The sequence below is a fragment of the Trachinotus anak genome, unplaced genomic scaffold, assembly GCF_046630095.1.
Source record: "Trachinotus anak isolate AG129_WGS33_773 ecotype Australia unplaced genomic scaffold, CSIRO_AGI_Tana_v1 ptg000007l, whole genome shotgun sequence".
NCBI lineage: Eukaryota > Metazoa > Chordata > Actinopteri > Carangiformes > Carangidae > Trachinotus > Trachinotus anak.
Window position 1 is genome coordinate 21,494,903 of NW_027273858.1, and position 20,283 is coordinate 21,515,185.

Sequence of the window (20,283 nt, forward strand, 5' to 3'; positions counted from 1 at the left end):
TGTTATTTTAAAATTAAATTTCCACACATAAATGATTACAAGTCTGTTAAAATGGAGCTGATAACCATAAGCACAGCTGATATACCTTCAAAAACAGCGCCTGCACCTTTAAAATGAGCCATTACACATTTAATGATATTTGTTAATAATTTTCCCCCGCAGAGTGTTAATGAGATGACTGACCTGCTGTTAAATTATGCTCTTAAATTTCCTGTAGCTGCCTGCTGCTGCGGAAGCAGGGGAGCGGCGGGCGGTGGAGCAGTGAACCTCCTCCCCCCGGTCAGCCAGTCAGCGCGGCAGCAGCCAGCGGAGCCGCACACAGCAGCGCGTCTGCGGGACACTGAGGACTTCATCCGTCCGCCCGGAGCCGCGCACACGGGACACACGCTGGTTTATGCAGCACCTCTCGGTTTGAATTTTTTTCTTTCTTCAATTTTTCTGACAAAGGAACTTTTTTTGAATCGCGTTTTCATTCAGAAACTTTTACTTATGGTTCGCGAAGATGGGGCTGAGTCGCGGTTTCTCTCGGGGAAACATGGTCGTGGTGCTGCTGCTGCTGCTGGAAGGTAAGGTTCACCAGCAGCTTAATGCTTAGCCTGGGGCTGGAGGAGCAGGAGAGCAAGTTGGACACAATTAAAAACTAGATGTGTTGCACTAGTGTGGACTATGTTTCCAAATGCACAGTGGCTATTTATGAAAACAAAACATGATAAAATAAAAAATCTCATCTAATTTCTTAACCCAGAAGAAAACGTTTGGATTTATGTTTGCTTTCCCTCCTCTGCTCATTTTGAATTATTATCAGTTCACCTGACAGATTCTTTTTTTTCTTTTGAGCATCTTGTTGATCTCTTGTCCTGCTGTCAGTCAGAAAGGCTGTGACTTGTGGTATGGGCACAGCAGAAGCTAAAATATGTTTGGCTTGGGATGCACTTTCAATTCACAAAATTTTTGATTCTCTGCAAAACTGACTCTGATGGTGAAAAATAATAATAACTGGACAAAGAGAAATACAAAGAGGAATGCCTTCTGAGCAGATGCACACAGAGACATTGGACCCGGAGTCTAGATGGCAACTGATAATTAACATAAAACTGGCCGCTCATGTTCAAAGCTAAATTACTTTTGCTAAATTGCAACATTTTGGAAGCTGAGTGAGTTTTTTTGAGGCTTTTCCTAAGGAAGGCTGGAACACAATGCCAGCACTGTTTCCTGCTGCAGAAAGTGTGCTGCTGGCTGTTACTGTTATGTGTGGTATGGCACATTGAGACCTAGTGTCAAATGAATACAGCCATATATCATAATATTATAATCCCCGTTCACAATCCCACAGCCCAACTGTACCAACACTGTCCTCCCATGCACGTCTATATTTAAAGTGTCTCTCATAGCTCAGGAGTGTGCAAATCTCAGTGTGCAGCAAGTATGTCAGATGTGATGCTTGGATAAATATAGGCCATTGTGTGGAATTCCTGAATTTGTTTTTGGACTTAACAGAGTTTACTATCAGTGCTTTTATTTATTTTTTTTAAAATTCAGTTTATCATCATCATCTTGGTTTCATGTCTGCAGAAGTGAGCTCACCATTAAACTTCAGGCTTCAACGTAATCGCCCGAGGGAGCAGTTTCCTGCAGAGTTGTTAAAATGATTGATGAAATTTTTAAGGTGCCACAGTTGTGTGTAACGCTCTCTGATTATTTTTCATTGTGACAGACAGTGGGGCTCTCAGCACAAAGAGGCTGAGGGAAGTAGATTCACATCACAGATACAGTGTGATGCTGCTATCACACACACTCTACCTACATTTACATCTCAGCTCTGCTTCTTTTTTCCACGGGTACTGTCAGCAAAGCAGACATTTCTCCTCACGTTCATGGATGGGCACGGTCGGTGTAGTTCAATTTCATGTGTCAAGGACGAGGTGGTAATTAAACGGGTGCTGAAATCTACACCCCTGCGTTGAACGGCGTGTCCATCACCTGCCTGTTTTGCTGGAACAAAAGACCTGGACTTGTTCAGAGGGGAGAAGGAGCGAGCCGCAGGCAGGTGTGCAGCAGCTGCTCCTATCTCTGGGCAAACACTGGCTGTTTGTTTTCTTTAGGAAAATATCGCCTGTTATACAAGTGCACACACTGTTCAGATTGCAGGTCGGATCGTAACTGGCCCCAGAATGACACATCAGATTGATTTTTGTTGTGTATGTTCAGGCTGATGAGTTTGTCTCACTTTTGGAGGATGTTGTGATTGTTGACATCAGTTACAGTTTTTACTTTCCTTTTAAAGGGTTTAAATCATCAAATTATTTTGCAGATTATTTTACAGATGACCTCCAATGTCACAGTGCAAGTCATTGAATATTTGCCAGAATCTAAGGAATGGTTACACTGCTTGTTTAGGTCGTAGAAAACAAAAGTTGCATCAGTGAGAGTTGGGTGATTCAAGTCTTCACTGTTACAGGTTACTGATTAGTTTAGTTTCTCTTGCTGAGGTAATCAAACAAAGGAAATTGGCAATCAGCGCTCACTATAAGAGTCATCAGCATTTTTAAATGTGGCTGCGATGTCGCCCTGCACTGAGGAGTAGTGTTAAGTAGAAGAAATAAAGCAGTTCGAGACATAAATTAGAGTTGGAATTAGAAGCTGGGACGTGGAGATCATGGAGCCGGTGGCAGTTTGGATGCAAACATGTTTTCTTGTTGTTGTTTGGGAGAAGATCCAAGTCACTGAGGTCTTGAATTCTGATATGAGCAGGAGGCATATGGACTTTGGTGTGCAACTGAAAGACACCTGAAATGGCCTTTGACTCAACTGATGTAGGTCAACAGAACCGGCTTTCAATAACCTTTATCGAAATTAGCCAGACCCTCTTAACAGACACTCCTGTGTAATCCATCACTTCCACAAGAAGAACCACAGATGTTTTCACATAAAAGCATTGATCGGTTTATCTTCCGCCGTGACCTTGCTACTGTATCTTTGACCCTGCCTCGCCCTCTGACCTTTGAAACCTTAACCGGGTGGTCATCCTCAGCGATGACCCCCCGCTCCATCCCAGAGGAGGCCCCGGTGGCAGCCTCGTTAGCTGCTCCTCCTTCTCCTCGCATTAGAGTGATGATTTTCATCAGCATATTTTGCTTTTTGAGAAGGACCAGGCCAATAAATCTCATCTGATACTTGCTGCTATTTGATTTAGCTCCTTATTATATTACACGATTCAGTAACGCCCGTGTCTTGTGTTGCCTATGGATGTGTTATAAATCTAAGTCAATTTTCCACTCGTGTTGTCACTACGTCTCTTTTAGTATAATTGGAAAACACGATGATACAAGTTGTTTGCTGGAGAGTTTGTCTTTGGTATTAAATTGTGTAAGCAGCAGAGCTTATTTCTTTGTCTTAGGAAGAAACTCGGTCAAAGCTGTTTCTAGCAAAAAGAAACTTGATTCTTTTTTTCTTTTTTTTTTCCCAAGAATATTCATTTAAAATTTTGGCATACAACACATGCCTCAACATATGATATAAACCACAACCATCTGGCTTCAGCTTCCTTCCGCTCAAATCTGCCAGGAAAAAATAAGTTTTTAACATACTTTTACAGGAAAAAAAAGAATTTAATTAGTAACACTGAACATGCTATAAATGCAGCTGACAGTAAAATCATCATCCAGTCAGGTTTTATCAGGATCAGAGACGTGATGCAGCAGTTTCAGCCTTTCAAAGTTGGATATTTGGGCTCTCCTGTTACAGCTCCGCCGTTTGCCAGCTTATGCATTTTTAAATCAGCACAGTGTTTGCGAAAATGTATCATCCCGTCCCGGTTTTCGACCTAACTGGACTGGTGGTTTCATTTAAGATGGAGGGACGCCGCCTGATTCATTACTGCTGCCTTTGCTGCGAGTCCCAGCCTCTGACTCTGGACTGTTGCTTCTGCTGCTGCCGGCGTTGCATGGATGCCGCTCCTACCTGTCAAAGCTCTCTCCCTGATCCTCTAGTCAGTTCAGGGTCACACTTCCCTCTCATGCATGGGTAGAATCTAATTTGCTGTGGTGAAAGGACAAGGAGACATTGATTGAAATTTCGCCCTCGGGGCATTTAGTCCTCTCGTTTCACATGGGTCTTGACAAGTTATTTTCCAGTCGCCTAGCGATGCACGCTGTGTTTGACCCATCATTTACAACAATCAACAAAAACTAAGAACGAGCTCAGCTCATTTGAATCCACATGGTCGGTGTGACACTGCAGAAATGAATGTGAGGGAGGGTAATATTTTAGAGGTATTTAATTCTCCTTAATAATAAAAAATTTTAATTTTGATGAAGGTTATTCAGTGTGTTATTCAGTGCTGGTTCTGTTGGCCCACATCAGCTCTTTAAACTGCTCTAATCATTAACTAACCTCCATTTACATGAATCAAAGTTAAATTTCAGTTATCTCTCAGTTGCACACCAAAGTCCATATTCTCCTTTTCCCATAAACCCCAGTGCTTCTTATCACAAAGAGGATGTTTTTTGCTCGCCCCTCCTCCACCAGCCCCACCCTGGCTCCACTCTGTGTCCATTTGTTTCAACCTCCACTTTAAAGAGGTGGGTAAACATGTTGGAAATTATTTTTCCACCACGTTCCGCCACCTGCCAGTGCCAGAAACTCTGAAAGCTTCGCATCCACTTGTGCCGGAAGATCAGCGCTCTCCATCCTCTGCCATAAAGCGACGCCCCCTCCCTCTGATTCCATAATGTGATCCATCATCCCCTGTGAAACCAGATGTGGTGGCACACAATGTAACAAACAGTCAGAGAATAGTGGTACAAAGAGTCACTGCTCAGCTAAACAGTGTCGTCTTTTTAATTTGAATTTATGTGGTGAAGATTTAATGATGCTAAATGCTAAACACAGTCTCTGGAAGCACTGCCACAATTAACAGGTTTTATATTTAATTCATCAGAATATTAAATGTTTACTTCAGTAGGACAACAGGCCTCTTTATAGACCGTCAAGAACATTTGATTTAAATATGTAGATTATAGTCGTGACCTATGCATGCCTGTTTTTTATGCTAGTAGCTCCAGGGGTAGCCTCCCTGTTGGTTATCAGTCTCAAGAGTAACCCTGATGTCTCCAATGATCCGCCAACCTTGACTGAGCACCTCAATTATCATCATTATTAATTATTATTATTATTAATTAGGTCAATATCTTAATTTCACCAGTACTTGCTTTGTGACCAAATACCTGCAAAACACGTCACAGTGTTAGCACTGTGAGCATGTTAGCATGCTGAGATTAGCATTTCCCTGTGCCTGTCCAGCCTCAGAGGTGTCAGCATGGCTTTAGGCTCTGGAGCTCACACTGTCCTTGGACACACAGAAGACGCTCTCACCGGATTAGTGTTTGATCTCGTTAAGATGTGACGAGTCTGTTTCTCTTGGTAATGATGGTGCAGATATGCTCTTTATGTGGACGCGGTTAATGTCAGGTTTAAAAAGTCAGTCCTTGATTCTCATATTCAGTCATGTACTCAGCTGAAACCTTCATGAAACCTGTGGCAGTGATTTATTTATGCAAATATAAAAGATTTTACTTTATTTTGCCACAGGCGGTTACAGCCTTTGCCTACATGGCCGCTCTGATGAGGAGAGAGATGTTTTAGCAAAGCAGACTAATGACTCAAACTCAGTCTCTTATGTACCACATGTTCAATTTTTGATGCCGCTGTCCCCCCAGAGGAATTCTTCAACTGAATTTATACTTGCAGCGAATCCCTGAGGAGATGTTCTATTAGATTTCTTGATGACTGATGAACATGGTTCATTGGATCTCAGCTCTTGTGTTCTCTGAGGGCTAATTGGATTACATTACAGGGTAATTGATTATTATGTTACGGTATGCATCATGGTAAACTGAGTAATCTACCTGGAGCCTGACTGCCCCCTCCAAACTGGGATCAGATATCATATTACTCTGATGAAAAGTTTGATGGCTTTGTCATCATGACGGGAAATGACTTTCTTTCCTCCATTGCACCTCGTTGTTGTGAGATTGAAAGCATCACACTCACGACTATATTAAATCCAGGTTCTGGATCCGGCGTGATATGACTGTGCATACTGGCACAGGAAACCAAGTGGGAGACTTTTCAAAACAAAATGATCAATAATAGCTTTCATAAGTGGAATTATAGCCCAATGTGCAGCTTTTTAGTTAATTGAATCTTTGAAGAGAACCATTCCCATAACTGTTACATCTTTGGAGGCAGAGTAATCGTGATAGGTTTCAGAGTGATTATAATATTTATTGTATTTATATCACCATTATATAACTGGCTGATATGCTCCTTAATGCTGCTCCCTGCAGCTGCTTCGTAATAGATGATGGATTCTTTGAAAATGTGGATATTGATGGAGCAAATTGTGGAGCTGGCTGTGAAATTAAACCCACACTGCAGATGTAATATTTCTGTGGCCATGCAGCTCAACCAAGTGGGTCCGTGTTCCGTGCAGCAGAGATGATTGCACACATGCAGCCCTCAGCCTTTTCTCCTCGTCTGTCTCATCAGTGGAATACAATCAGCATCACTGTTGATTAGTACGGTTATTGATTGGTCTGCTGCCAGATACACGGCCTTCCCGATGGGTCGTTACCAGGGACCGATGCAGCGCACGTTGACCTTGGGAATCAGAGGTTATGGGGCTGAGCTCTGCACCGCAGGAGCCCCAGTCTGCGAACAAGATTAGCGAGGGAATGAATCACCCAGCAGCCGGGCCGAGTCACTTTTCTTGATCTGGCCTTGCTCTTGACGAGGATGCTCGTGGAGGACGTCTGGGAGAGCCATGTTTTGTTTCATTGAGGCTTCCACAGAGGTAGATTAGTAAGCTTGTGGGTTCCTCCAGCACATGAGCTCATAGCTGGTAAATCTATCAGCCGAAGCACGCATTGAGCTAATTGAGTTCCTGTCTTTGTCTGGGACGACGGAGAGGGCGTTCCACCCTATCAGACTGTGGCTGACTGAGCATTTGGTTTCAGATTTGGTGATGAGTTTTTGTCCTTTTTGTCCTTCCACTGTTAAAATATGAGACAAAACAGACAAAGGCCATAATTAACTCAAGGAAACTGCGTTCATCAAAGACAACCAGGAAGAGCATGACTTAGCGGGGTTTCCATTGTTGTTTTTCATCCCTGCACAAGTCCAATGTCACTGTCCACTCAGCAGCACATGATATCTATTGTAAACATGGATTGCTACAAGAGTCCTGCTGTTCAAACACTGGCTTTGTTTGCAAAATTACTTACTCCAGCTTTTGAAGAAATGACACAGTATGTTGCAGCTGAGGATCAGTTTTATAGGTGTTTGAAGGCTGTAAAAGGTCTGCTCACGATGCTAATGTTTGCACACTTTGAGTTACGGCACGTCAAGGCAAAAACAGCTTCACGCTTAAATCTGAGAAGAGTATTTTTCAGTGTTCCAGAGACACAGCATGGGAATACAACATGTGCTGCAGCTTTTACTTTTAAAATCATTATCCGTGCATGGTGTTAAGAGGTGAAATGTCATTACTATCTGTGTTTCCGTCATTCTTGTGCATCATTTGTGGAAGCTAATGATTCATGCTTTGGAAAATCGTCATCATGGCTTCACAGACAAAAGATGCCATTTGCTAAGAGGGGCCTGCTTGATCCATTCAATTAATTAGTTTTGATATAAACTGCTTGCTTTCTGTTGGCCTCGGTCCTGGAAAGAAATTGAATTTTGAATGATATAAACGAATTGTGTTGCATGGGGTCCAGCAGCCAGCATGGCTCAGAGCCAAGGCCAGCATTCATAAATGTGCACGGCTCCTGCTGGTTAACACGTTGGACCTTCTAGTTTTATTTGTAGAGCTGCTGTCATCTACTCTGTTTGATTCATGACGATATCATGTGTAAGATTTCTGTGGATTAATTTTCCGTATTTATCTAATAAAGTTCTGTGGAAACTCGTACTTTTCTAGCTTATTAAAAACACAAATGAACAAGTAGATCTTTAGCATCTCATCAAATCAATGCAGACATTAGTGCAATAACGGATTATGATAAATATCAAGGAGCAGTTTTCCACTCTGTCAGGTTGGCGCCCCTGTCAGTCAGTGTGATAATGGCTCCCTCTAATGGTCATTTTAAGTATAGAGCCTGAATGAATTGTTTCACCTCCCATATTTTCCCACATACTCTCTGTGTTGTTTTGCACGTGCAACTAATGAATTCTTGTGTTGCTGAGATTCACATTTACAATGTTTCTAATACATTTAACAGGGAACATGTTGTATTACTGTGATAAGGCCGTTCATCCATGTTGAACCATTTTGTTTCTGCCTCCCACTGTACTGTATTATTTTGTTGCATTAGAAGTAATGCAGTGTTTCATGCCCAGAGTGCAGAGGTATCAAACAACTCAGTTACAATTTAACTGAAGAGGAAAATCTTCAAGTCATCTTCATCTTCTCTTCATGCCAAAATATTCTGGTTTGTTATCCACATCTTGATTTTAGTTTAGTTTAATTTACCATATTCCCAATACAAAGCATGAAAGTGATGTGTTGCACAGAGAGTTTACAGCTAATGCTAATTTTCAGCTCTTGTCCCAAGTGTAAAACAGCGTAATTAAAATCAGTTTTCATTACCCCTTGTTTGGTAACATCCTAACTTCACTTTGAATAATATACTTTACTGTGCAACTCAGGTGGAAACAAACACAACCATTTTAATCATCCTAATTTAAATTCTTGCTTAATACCATATCCACCACTGCAAACAATTTGAAATCAATGAATGACCTATTGCCTACATGAAAATTCTTATGTGTTTTATTTTTGTTTTTTTAAAGCCTTGTCAAGCAATGTTGTCTTGATTGTACCAAAACCTGCAAATAATAGAGAAAAGAAAAAAAAGATCCACAAAAAAAAAGCAGATGTGGCAGATTTTGACCATAACAAACCCACTCTGGGTGTCATCTGGCAGATCTCTACATCTGACTCTGCTCAAATAAGGCCTCAATACATGAGCACCAATGGCTCTATTTGTTTGTGATAGATTCAGGAAATGGGAAGTCATCCCTAAAATGTTATCCTTCATGAAACTGACTTCCTCCATCCCAGCAGTATTAACAAACAAGTGGCTCGCTGTTTGTTTTTGTTTCAGGAACACTTTTAATAAAAAGGGGCTGCAGCCTCCCTGAGTGTATCTCCATCTCTATCCTTCAGGAAGGACGGCCACATTTTATCCATCAGCTCAGCCTCCTGTCATCCAAGCCCCACAAAATTAAATCAATGTCTGAAACCAGAGCCAAAGCCTCAACTGCACCAACAGAAATAGAAAATCTAGTTTTGCTGTCTGCTAATGACATTAGTGCGTTCCCTAAATGGTCGCCTACTGTCGTCAAAGAGGAACATAACAGGGATATAATTACAGGAGGAACACTCGTATCTCCATTTTCCTGTAAAACACACAGCCTGCTATGGCTCTTTATGGATTACCCCCAACACATACATGCACATACACACCCCACACTCCCTTCTGACAGGTAATGATTCATTTATCCTCCATATCATGTTATCCCTTGTAATTAAACTTCTCAAGGTGAATACAAGGAGAATCGGAAACCACATGTTATTGACCACAGGAGAAATTCATTAAAAGAGCTGCATAAGTGTCATTTGAACCCTCCTTTCAATTTCCGCTAACAGGAGATGAAAGATGCATCAAAGGAGAACAAAAAAACAAAACAAACCTGTCATATTTCATGTATGTGTTAATTTGCATTCAGTGCCCAGACAGTGATGTCGGTGGCTATTGTTGTCACAATTAAATATCCAGAAAGAGATGTCTGATAACTGCTGATATCCTGCTCTGTAATAAGACCGGGTCTCAGCAGTGATTTCAGGCCTTATTATTCAGTTTTCCTTAAAGGGAACATGGCTGAGTTCCCCTGTGATTCACTTGGCTGCCTGTTCTGAAACATCTGGTTATTTCTTCCTGCAGGAGTGACAGGGCTGTACTTCCCTCAGAATGAGTACATCGAGACGGTATATGTCGGCCAGACGGCAGGTACGCCGATCCTCCAGGTCCACGCCATGCTGGACAGAGACACCGAGCGGCCGCATTTCTACCTGTGCTGGAACTCTCTCAAACGTCTGCCCCACAGCTCCTGGTTCCACCTGGACGTCAACACTGGAGTACTGTCCTTGAACAAAACCCTGGAGGAGAGCGACTTCGCCTTCCCAAGTGAGTTGGATGCAAGCATTTTCATGGTAATGTATATTCCTGTTTCAGTGCCAGGTGTGCCGTGCACATGAGAGTAAATTAGTTTCTGGACCTTTGTGCTCCTTGCATACAAATAATGCTTTGGCTCTGTGTTTGGGTTTCTGCCTTTGGGACGATAATGTAATTGCATTCAGGGGAAAAAAAGAGTGCAGTCAACAAAAAGAGCACTGTCTGAGATTAAAATGTCTCTTGTTTTTGTCTTGGCCGTGCATCTCATCAGATCAACATTCATGGTCAGTGAAGAAGTTGGTCCTCCACGCCATGGTTTTACCCAACCCCTCCAAGAGGTCCCATTGCGGCAACAGAAACTCCCTTCGGATCACCTTGGACTTTGTCAACGCCACATTGCCACAGTGTTCTCAGACAGATATGAAGGAGCTATGCTTCCCGCACAGAGACACCTCCAACCCCCACATAATGGAGAACAGGTTCCCCGGGGCCCTACGGCAACTCCGACGCCTCACCAGAGTCAACGTCTGTCCCAACTACACCATCACTTACAATGTGGAGTCAGGTTAGACACGTTAAAGAGAGAGTTTGTAACGTTTGAAAGAAGAAATAACACATTCTTCCTCTTACAAATGCAAAGTTGAACTCATGAACCATAAAATGCACCAATGCTCAATTCAGTCCATTCACTGGTTTTACTGCTACAGCCTCATGTGGTCTGGTGTGACCAGTAGCTTATGGTGGCTGATGTATTAGCAAATTTTAGGTAAATGTCACTGCATAAGACACATTACTGAGCCACTCTGCTTACTGTACGACTGTAGCTAAATACTATTGTACTATTAAAGTCATTGTAGCTACATTGGCTGCTGTTGCAAAAGTTACAGTCTTGCTTTAAATCACCCCTGTACCATCTCGGACTCAGTGTACTTCATTCATACAGTGTTTGGAGACACATGATTTTTGCTCTTCCTCTTGTCGACAGATACCCCAGCACCATTTGCTGTAAATGAGAACACCACAGAGCTGGTGGTGACCGCCCCGTTGGACCGCGAGGAAAGTGAGTGTTACAGACTCCTGCTGGTCTGCACCGTCCAAACAGAGTCGGTCATCACCAAGGTGGAAACTTCGCTGGATGTTTTTGTCAACGATGAGGACGACAACGCACCGTATGTGAACGGAACAGACACAGCAGATACTGTCATCAGCTTCAATCGGACAAAGGTGAGAGGACGACTATAACACTGAGCAGTTTTTAATGTTGGCTGATTTTATCGTCTTCACATCTTCAAGATTCAGTTTCTCACTTTCTCGTTTGTTTTTTTCCAGGGTGGATCTTTTGGAACCTTGTTCGTCTTTGACAGGGATTTGACCCCCATCTATCCCATAGACCAGAGTCACAATAAGTATGTGGGCACTCTGCTCAATAGTGACCCATGGCTAAACAAAATGTTTGACATAAAAGGCACCTTCAGTGAAAAGAAAGCTGCACATGGAAGCATTCGAGAGACCGTCCACAATTACCGTGAGTAACCCAGAGGTACTTAGATCAAAACACTGTGGTTTTGAGGAGACGTTTTACATGTGTACATGTTTGTTTCTCTGATTTCAGAGCTTGTCCTGAAGAGGAACCTGCATGTGAATGAGACTCGCACGGTGCAGCTGGACTACCTGGTCAATGACACAACCTATCCTGGTCTGGAGGGAACAGTGTTGCTGCACTTCAACGTCACCATCTTACCCGTCCAGATCCGCTTCGCCAACGTCACACAGATGTTCACACTGAGACGCAGAGCTTCTGTTTATTCACAGGTGCTCGTGGCCACTTACCACACAGATCCAAAACTCCCTGTTTAGTCTAGAATAGGAAGACATGTAATCATAAACATTATTCACATACCCATGTGTGTGTGATACGAGTTACTGGTCACTGCAGTTAACTCCTCCTCAACATAGAGGCTATGAAGTCTCTTCCTCGTGAAGTTTCAGTGTCACTGATGACTGAAAAATCTTCATCAGAGTATGAGACATGCAGAATATGCACAGAGCGGATACATTTTCCCTCCCTAAGCCCTTAGGTTGTCGATCCGCAAAAATTCCCTTTGGCAAAGCATTTATCAGTATTTCTCCCTCAATGGAGATCAGTGGTTTCGATACCCAAAAAACTGTGAGAGAATAAACTAAAAATGACACAATACTTCACATCCTGGTGTCTTATTCCAACCTTGTGCCTGCTAATGTGTTGTTTTAGGTGGCTGGTAATTTTCCCAATACAAATTTTGGTGTAGCAGGAGATAAAACCTTTAAAGGGGGGTTTCTTGCCTGAATGTTTATGGTTAAAAAAAAACAAACACTGGTTAGCACTGTTGCCTGCCGGCTGGTACTCCAGCTTTCTCCCAAAATCCACTGATATGCTGGTTAGGTTAACTGAATGGCTGTTTGTCTCTATGTCAGCCCTGTGATATACTGGCAACCTGTGATTGGCTGCAGCCCTCCCACAACCTTCAAAAGGATACGTGGTATGGACAATTAATGAATCAAAAAATTAATTCAGTTCTAGCTGTTTTAGTACACGCAGTAACTCACTCACTGGGAAGCAAAGTCAACAGAGGGTAAAAACCTTTAAGGGTGTGATTACAGTCCAGTACCCGACTCAATGTCACTGAAGTGGCTGAAATGCCTCAAAGTAAGAGGATAAATTTAACTCTCAAATGTTATAGAGTGTTATAGTGTGAACTTTATTCACCATATAGAAACCATAGCCATTTAAACAGCTTAAAAATATGACTTAGTGCTGACTCACTCACAAATATATTGAGACTGCCACCTGCTGGAGGTCCTCTCACTTACATTACCCCTGTATGTTAATGTTGCCTTTCCTCTCAGGTTGGCAGAGTCTGTGTGGAAAACTGCCAGCAGTTCGATGGCTTCACTGTCACATACCGGCTCGAGGTGCCAGACAGGAACGTGTCCGCTGACTTGCAGTCCTGCTACACAGCCATAAGCATTTCCCAGGCTCCCGGCGAGATGTGGGGACTGCTCTATGTGAACGACACGGAGGCCTTGCGCAGGCCCGAGTGCCAGGACCTGCAGTACCTTGTTGTGGCTCAGGAGGAGAACACACAGCAGGAGGCCAGCACGCAGATCCACGTCCTACTAGATGGTAACAGACACGGTGTAACATCTCAACAAAGTTTTTAAAAGGAAATTTTAACATAGCAATCTAATCTGTGCCAAGTTTTAATTTTACATTAGTAAACGCTCATGTTTAGAGGCAAAAGATCTTTCATTAGTGATACAGTTATTTGGGAGACAGCTTGTGGTTGACTAATTCAGTGCAGATTTTCAACAGTTTCCCCTTCTCCCAGATGCCTTTTAAAGAATTGGTTATGTGTCGCTCTGGCTCTGCTGTTCATAGCAAACAAGGTCAGCCAGGAGAGGCAGCAGTTCCTGTCCTGTGCAGAGAACAGACAGCGAGGAGACTGTGAGTCTGTCCGAGGCCTGGGGGCGACAACGGGGAGATGCCAGTGGAGGCAAGGCACAGAGAAAGGTGCATTTTATTTAATCAACACTTTCCATCAGCAAATAAAAGCTGATTTAACATCACCAAATCATGTCCATATTAATTATGAGACCTTGGAGTAATTTAACTAGAACCAAATGAGACCATGACTGAGAAAATGTTTCCCATAGCTGTGGCAATGGAACAAATTAAAGGCTTGTGTGCATTTTACAGTCACATCCTTTTGCAACTGGAAGCAAGAGTCATGGAAAAATGTGGTCTTAATTTTGATAAGCACAAGCACTAACAGCACCACATGATGGCCGGAGCTAGAGATGTACTGTTGTTTGAAGAGATACATTTTTCACCCTTAAGGATTTAATTTTCTGGCTAACATCAAGACAAACTAACCAAACTTCAGAATTTGTTTTTTTCACAATGAATTGCATGTGGTTTAGTTTGTCATGTGGTGTGATCTGTTATCCCACCTCCCCTTTTCACATTTCAGGAATATCTGAAAACTACTCAACCTGCTCCCCTGACCTGCGGACGTGCCCCGATAGCTTTTGTGATGCAGTGGAAAGAATAGATATGTCGATATGTCCCCAAGACTGTACAAGTATGAAACATGTATTCACTGCAAATACTTAAAGATGAAAAGCACAATTTCTATCACGTGAATAAAACCATTTTGACCATTTTATTTGAATCTCTGAAGAGGAAGCTGTGATCGGAGGTCATGAACGAGGCTTGGGGAACGGGATCAAGGCTGGTTATGGAACCTGCTACTGCTACACTGAGAAATGCTTCTGTGAGAAGGATGATATTGAGGGTGAGTTGTCGTAAATCACCCAAAACTGTTGGTAATGGAGTGAAATACTGTCTCCACAAGGTCCTGTGTTATGTCATCTTGAGAATGAACCAGAAGGTGATGGCTGCCTTATTGAAAAATGACAGTTTTGTGCATCATCCTCTCCTCCAGAGGTGATATGTGACGACATGTGTAAGACCATCATCGCTACATCTCTACTGCTCTCCTTCGTCGTCTCCATCCTCCTGTCCTCATACTTTATCCACCGGTATCACAAGAACTCGCCCAAGCCTCCGATCGCCTCTGCAGAGATGACTTTCCGTCGGCCCGCTCAGGCCTATCCCATCAGTTTCCCTGCTAACAACGTACGCCGGGGCTCACAGGAATCCATCGAGACTGACACCTTTAAAATACCTGTAAGCTGCTTCTTTCAACCTGAGACAGACTTTCTTTTTTTTTTACCTCTGTAATGTGTATTGAGGTCAGAAATGTCACGTTGTTTCAACAGGAGGATCCAAAGTGGGAGTTTCCTCGTAAAAACCTTGTGCTTGGCAAGACTTTAGGAGAAGGAGAGTTTGGGAAAGTGGTCAAGGCAACAGCCTTCAGACTGAAAGGAAAAGCAGGTTACACCACAGTGGCTGTGAAAATGCTTAAAGGTAAGACAAGCCAGCAATTCCTTGACAAGCCTGGAAGTGATGGTGATATATGAGGAGTGAATGTCTGAAGAGATGAATGGTTTCATCATCACAATCTCTGCTTTTCTTCCGTAACAGAGAACGCCTCGCATAGTGAGCTGCGAGACCTGCTGTCAGAATTCACTTTACTGAAGCAAGTCAACCATCCACACGTCATTAAGATGTACGGAGCCTGCAGCCAAGATGGTAAGACCTCAGTCCTCCTGCCATCCTCTCTCAGGGCATGTGTGTTGCACATGGAGTCTGAGTTCTGCATTTCTCTGAATAGGCCCATTGTATTTGATCGTGGAGTATGCCAAGTATGGGTCACTACGAAACTTCCTGCGCGAGAGTCGGAAAGTTGGCCCCAGCTACATGGGCAGGGATGCCAACCGAAACTCCAGCTATCTGGAGAACCCAGACGACAGGGCACTCACCATGGGCGACCTGATCTCCTTTGCATGGCAGATCTCCAGAGGCATGCAGTACCTGGCTGAAATGAAGGTACTTGATAAACTAGAAGAGGTTGCATTTTCTAAAGAAAACAGATGAAATAATAATTTCTGAAAATGTTATGATTGCAGTTGAAATAAAAATACTGAAAGAAGTGCTCGTGTTTCAGTTAAAGTCTAAGTATTGAGTGAAGCTTAAAGATCAGTTTAATTGAAAGGCTTTGAAGATTCAGTTGTAACTCAAGCACTTCAAGTAGTTGAATTGTCAGTTGAAGACAAAGAGATAATAAAATGAGTATTTTGGTCCAACAGCTTGTTCACAGGGACCTTGCAGCACGAAATGTCCTTGTAGCTGAAGGAAGGAAGATGAAGATCTCAGACTTTGGCCTTTCCAGAGATGTGTATGAAGAGGACTCATATGTGAAGAGGAGCAAGGTAAAGAAAGGAGACAGAAAAGTAAAATTTAAAGGAGCTATTTGTACAAGCTTTCAACTGAAAAATAAGAAGCTTTCTCTCTGTTTTCCAGGGCCGTATCCCTGTTAAATGGATGGCAATAGAGTCCTTGTTTGATCACATTTATACAACACAAAGTGATGTGTGAGTATTATCATCATATTAAGGACAAACTCGACATGTTGGGCAGTATTGATTTATTGGTGAAAGGTAGATGAGAAGATTGATGCCAGTATCAGCACAGTGAATATGAAGATGATTAGATGATTACATTAGTAGCATAGAGACTGGAAATAGGAGGAAACAATTAGCATACCTCTATTCTTAGCTAAAAGAATCTGTTTACCAGCGCTTCGAAAACTCACCAGGTGATATGATATATCTCGTTTGTTGAATCCATTCAAAAACAAGACTGAAAAAACAGAAGGAAATCACGCAGTTTGTAACAAACTAAAAATATCAGACTAGCTAATTCCCTGTTTCCACTCTTTGTGCTAATATAAGCTAACCCGCTGCTGACTGTAGCTTCATATTTAGAGGAGCTATTTGTAAGTTTTGCTATTGCTACATAGCTAATGTTGGCATTAACTGCTGTTTACGTATCAGTCTAGTAGAAACAAACTTTATACCTTTATTCCCAAACAGCTGTCTCCAGAGGTGGCAACACCAATGTTAACTTGTCTATATCACTTCTTTTTCTTCTACTGAGGTTAGCATGCTAACCTGCTAGCTGTCTGATCACTTTCTACTAGCAACTCACTGTAGCCTCCGATCTGCCTTGAAGACGTAGCTTATTATAACTCCTTGTCTTGTAAATGCAACAACGGCCGAAGCTTTTGTCAAGTGATAATCACCACCAACCGCTCCTGGCAAGAAACCACATTCAGAGAAATCTGACAAATAGCCTCTTTAACAGACTGATATTAGAGAGGTGTCAATCTTTTCACCCAACTCTTGGCAGGAAGGCGAACAAGGATATTTCCCTACATGTTGATCTTTCTTTAACACACAGATTTAAATGTTCTTACACTCTTGTGTTTTCTTCTAAGCTGGTCCTTTGGCGTGCTACTGTGGGAGATAGTGACACTGGGAGGAAATCCGTACCCAGGTATCGCTCCTGAACGCCTCTTTAACCTCCTCAAGACCGGCTACAGGATGGAGAGACCAGAGAACTGCTCGGAGGAAATGTAAGCTGCCTCTCCTCGTTTCTGGAGGGAGCAATAACGCCCCTCCAACACATTAACAGACAATCAGTCGTGGAAAATGACTCTGTTGGGAGGATTACATGATGCTTCTTTCACCCACTTAGAAATGTTTTCCTCTACAGGTATAACCTCATGCTTCGATGCTGGAAACAAGAACCAGACAAGAGGCCAACTTTCTCAGACATCAGCAAAGAACTGGAAAAGATGATGGTGAAAAGTCGGGTATGGTGAAGCTATACAATACATTATAATAAGTTATTCACAGTCCTGCACAGGAAAAACTGCTATTTATCAGCCTCTTTCCATGCATTACTGGAGCAATGTTGACAAACCCTCGGTGATGCATCACTGGGATCTGACAATCTGAAGTTAGTGTTTTCAGCTTTCTGCTCCTTTTGGATTTGCAGCGAGCCCAGAATGAGCAGTATATCATTTCTGCTGGACAACATGCCCTGCATAAACACAAACACATGCTGCGCCTGCTTCACTGAGTGATCTGTCACTCTTCCCAAATGTTTTTAGATACCATAATTAGCGTTTGAAGAGCAATCCTAAAATGTGGGCTTGGGCAGCGTAATCACAGAGCATTCCAGTCAGGCTCCTGCTGTTGAAGTGAGGCTAAATATAGAGCATTTAAGGACACAGGGAATGCAGACATCCCAGAATGCAGCAGGCTACTTCTTCACTGTTATCAAAAAGAGATAATGGGGCAAGTCACTGGATGTAATAAAGAGAATGGGTTTTGCACAAATGTCTGCAGGGTCTTTCAGTCAATGCACGTGTGAGCTTTAATATGAGCACACTCGGCCTTAGCGTGCTGAGGCTCCTCACCTCCTTAATCAGCCTAATCACACCCTCGTCTGCTCTTGTCAGGATTACCTGGACCTTGCAGCATCCACGCCGGCTGACGCCCTGCTGTACGACGACGCCCTCTCTGAAGAGGACACACCACTAGTGGACTGTAATAACGCCCCTCTCCCACGAACCCTCCCCTCCACATGGATTGAAAACAAGCTCTATGGTAGAATCTCCCATGCATTTACTAGATTTTAGAAACAGGACACACAACACAAGCTCTCTTTTTTGGCAAGCTGTGATTGGCTTTTCCATAGTCAAGTGTGCGTGACTGTGATCTAGGCATGCCTTTTGCTGATTAATGCTGACATATCTCCCATTTCATCGTAAATGAGAGGCTCAGTGAAAAAAAAAAGATCTTGTGTCGACTTTTTTTATTTTATTTGGACCTGATTCTAATGTACATGAATGCTGAACCAAAAAATGCCACATTTGTAAATATTGAATATAACCATCATTCATAATTTATAAGGCATTGCTCATACTCATGCTTCATCTGCATTTTATTTGTACATAGTTCATTTTTTCATTCCATCACACTCCATTTGTCAACTTTTCATCATTTGTTTGCATTGGACGAAACACTGTGTAACATTTGAAACAGGTCCTTGTTGAATCAGTCACTCACTGCGGTTTCAATTCCAGATTGTTTTAAATTTCTAATGTATATCAGATCAATAATTAATCAATAATGATTCCACAATGTTGAACAGAGGAACAGTAAGGCTTTTGAATGCAACTCTCAAGTGACTTTCTGAACAGATACAGGAAGGCAGCCATAGGTCAAATACACGGACGTGAGCCTTGATACATAAAAAAAAATAATAAAATACAATATATAATGTATTATATTATCTTTTTATTTTATCTATCATACACAAAGCCATAACTTTACACCTCAGAGAGTCAGATCGGGACTCTTTTCAGAGACAGGCATTGCAGAGTTTGATTTGAGAGCCTTACTGTCTGCACGCTGTTTACCTTTCACTGAGTGCAGAAAAATGATATGTTCTCGTTTTTAGGCATGTCATACCCGAACTGGCCTGAGAAGAGCCCGGTACCGCTGAACAGACATGATGCCACTAATCCAGTCTTTACAAGATATGCCAATGATAGTGTTTATGCAAACTGGATGGCTTTGCCCTCACCCGCAAAAGCTGTGGACAAGCTCGATAGCTAAAGACAAACCAACACTGTAGAAAAGATGACAAATCGGTAGATGTATATATTTCTATGAGACTGTACATATACAATCTGATGCTAAAGTTGGTTCCCCTTTATTTCTGTTGCATGGGTATTCAAGGTTTAAAACTGAGGTCTTCTGCTGCAAAACTGGCTGGATCAACATAGACCATGCTTCATTCTGCTCTTCAGTATGTTAATTATTACCTCATGGGTCATGTTGGCCAAGTTGTATCACTGCATGACTATTGTACCAGATTGTATGTCAGTGTCAATGTCTTTTAAGTGCCTGTGCCGCTTCTACAATAGCCTCCGATTATTAATGTGCGACTGTGAAGATCTTGTTCCAGCCCAGGAATTAAAGGGGACGTCTTTACCATCACCTGTTGTTGTAGACAGCCGGGGTTGAGTGGAGAAAAAGCAAAATGCTGAACTTGTTCTGAAAATGTAAAGTTTCTACTGTAGGAGGATTGTGCTCCTCAAAAATGTCAAAGACCCATTTTGTGTTTCTCCCACAAGATGTTTCAGAACTGTTGTTGCCAAAGAAAAGTAACACAGACATGTTCAGTGAACGGTTTCCTTGCTTTTTGTTCTTGTTTTTTTTTTTTTTTACATGAAAAATATCAACTAGTGAGTGCTACTCCAGTGTAAGGACATGACACTTAATGTAGATTGTAACCATGTCCTGTGTCAGACTACAGTTCACTTTTTCATTCATTGTAATTGCAGTCTTTGTGGAAAAAGTATGATTATGTAAACTAATGAGTGTTATCATTGTTATGTTGTTATTATTTGATTATGTTCCAATTAATAATAAACATTAAAAATATGCAGTACGTCTGTTCACCTCCATATCTCTGAAAGCAGTAAAAGTAGTAGTTAATTTCTGTTTTGTTTTGATTTTTTTATAC

At 42.2% G+C, this 20,283-nt stretch overlaps 1 protein-coding gene across 1 annotated transcript; it reads left to right on the forward strand.

Annotated features, from left to right (window-relative positions):
- The first annotated feature begins 306 nt into the window (after positions 1-306).
- ret (ret proto-oncogene receptor tyrosine kinase) lies at positions 307-20,208 on the forward strand. The gene is made up of 20 exons (XM_071481376.1): positions 307-566; positions 10,008-10,250; positions 10,510-10,803; positions 11,224-11,462; positions 11,568-11,763; positions 11,851-12,050; positions 13,125-13,401; positions 13,657-13,788; positions 14,249-14,359; positions 14,459-14,572; positions 14,723-14,967; positions 15,060-15,207; positions 15,325-15,432; positions 15,515-15,729; positions 15,990-16,112; positions 16,204-16,274; positions 17,180-17,317; positions 17,458-17,557; positions 18,209-18,356; positions 19,213-20,208. Exons 1-20 carry the CDS (start codon positions 503-505, stop codon positions 19,368-19,370), a joined length of 3,324 nt encoding a protein of 1,107 aa, XP_071337477.1. The 5' UTR covers positions 307-502; the 3' UTR covers positions 19,371-20,208.
- The last annotated feature ends 75 nt before the right edge of the window (positions 20,209-20,283 follow it).

Excerpts from the sequence above, each read along its gene's own strand:
- ret (XM_071481376.1), top strand. The coding sequence starts at position 503 with ATGGGGCTGAGTCGCGGTTTCTCTCGGGGAAACATGGTCGTGGTGCTG. Across the intron at positions 14,573-14,722 it reads TGAGAAGGATGATATTGAGG|AGGTGATATGTGACGACATG; the intron begins GTGAGTTGTCGT and ends CCTCTCCTCCAG. Across the intron at positions 16,275-17,179 it reads TATACAACACAAAGTGATGT|CTGGTCCTTTGGCGTGCTAC; the intron begins GTGAGTATTATC and ends TTTTCTTCTAAG.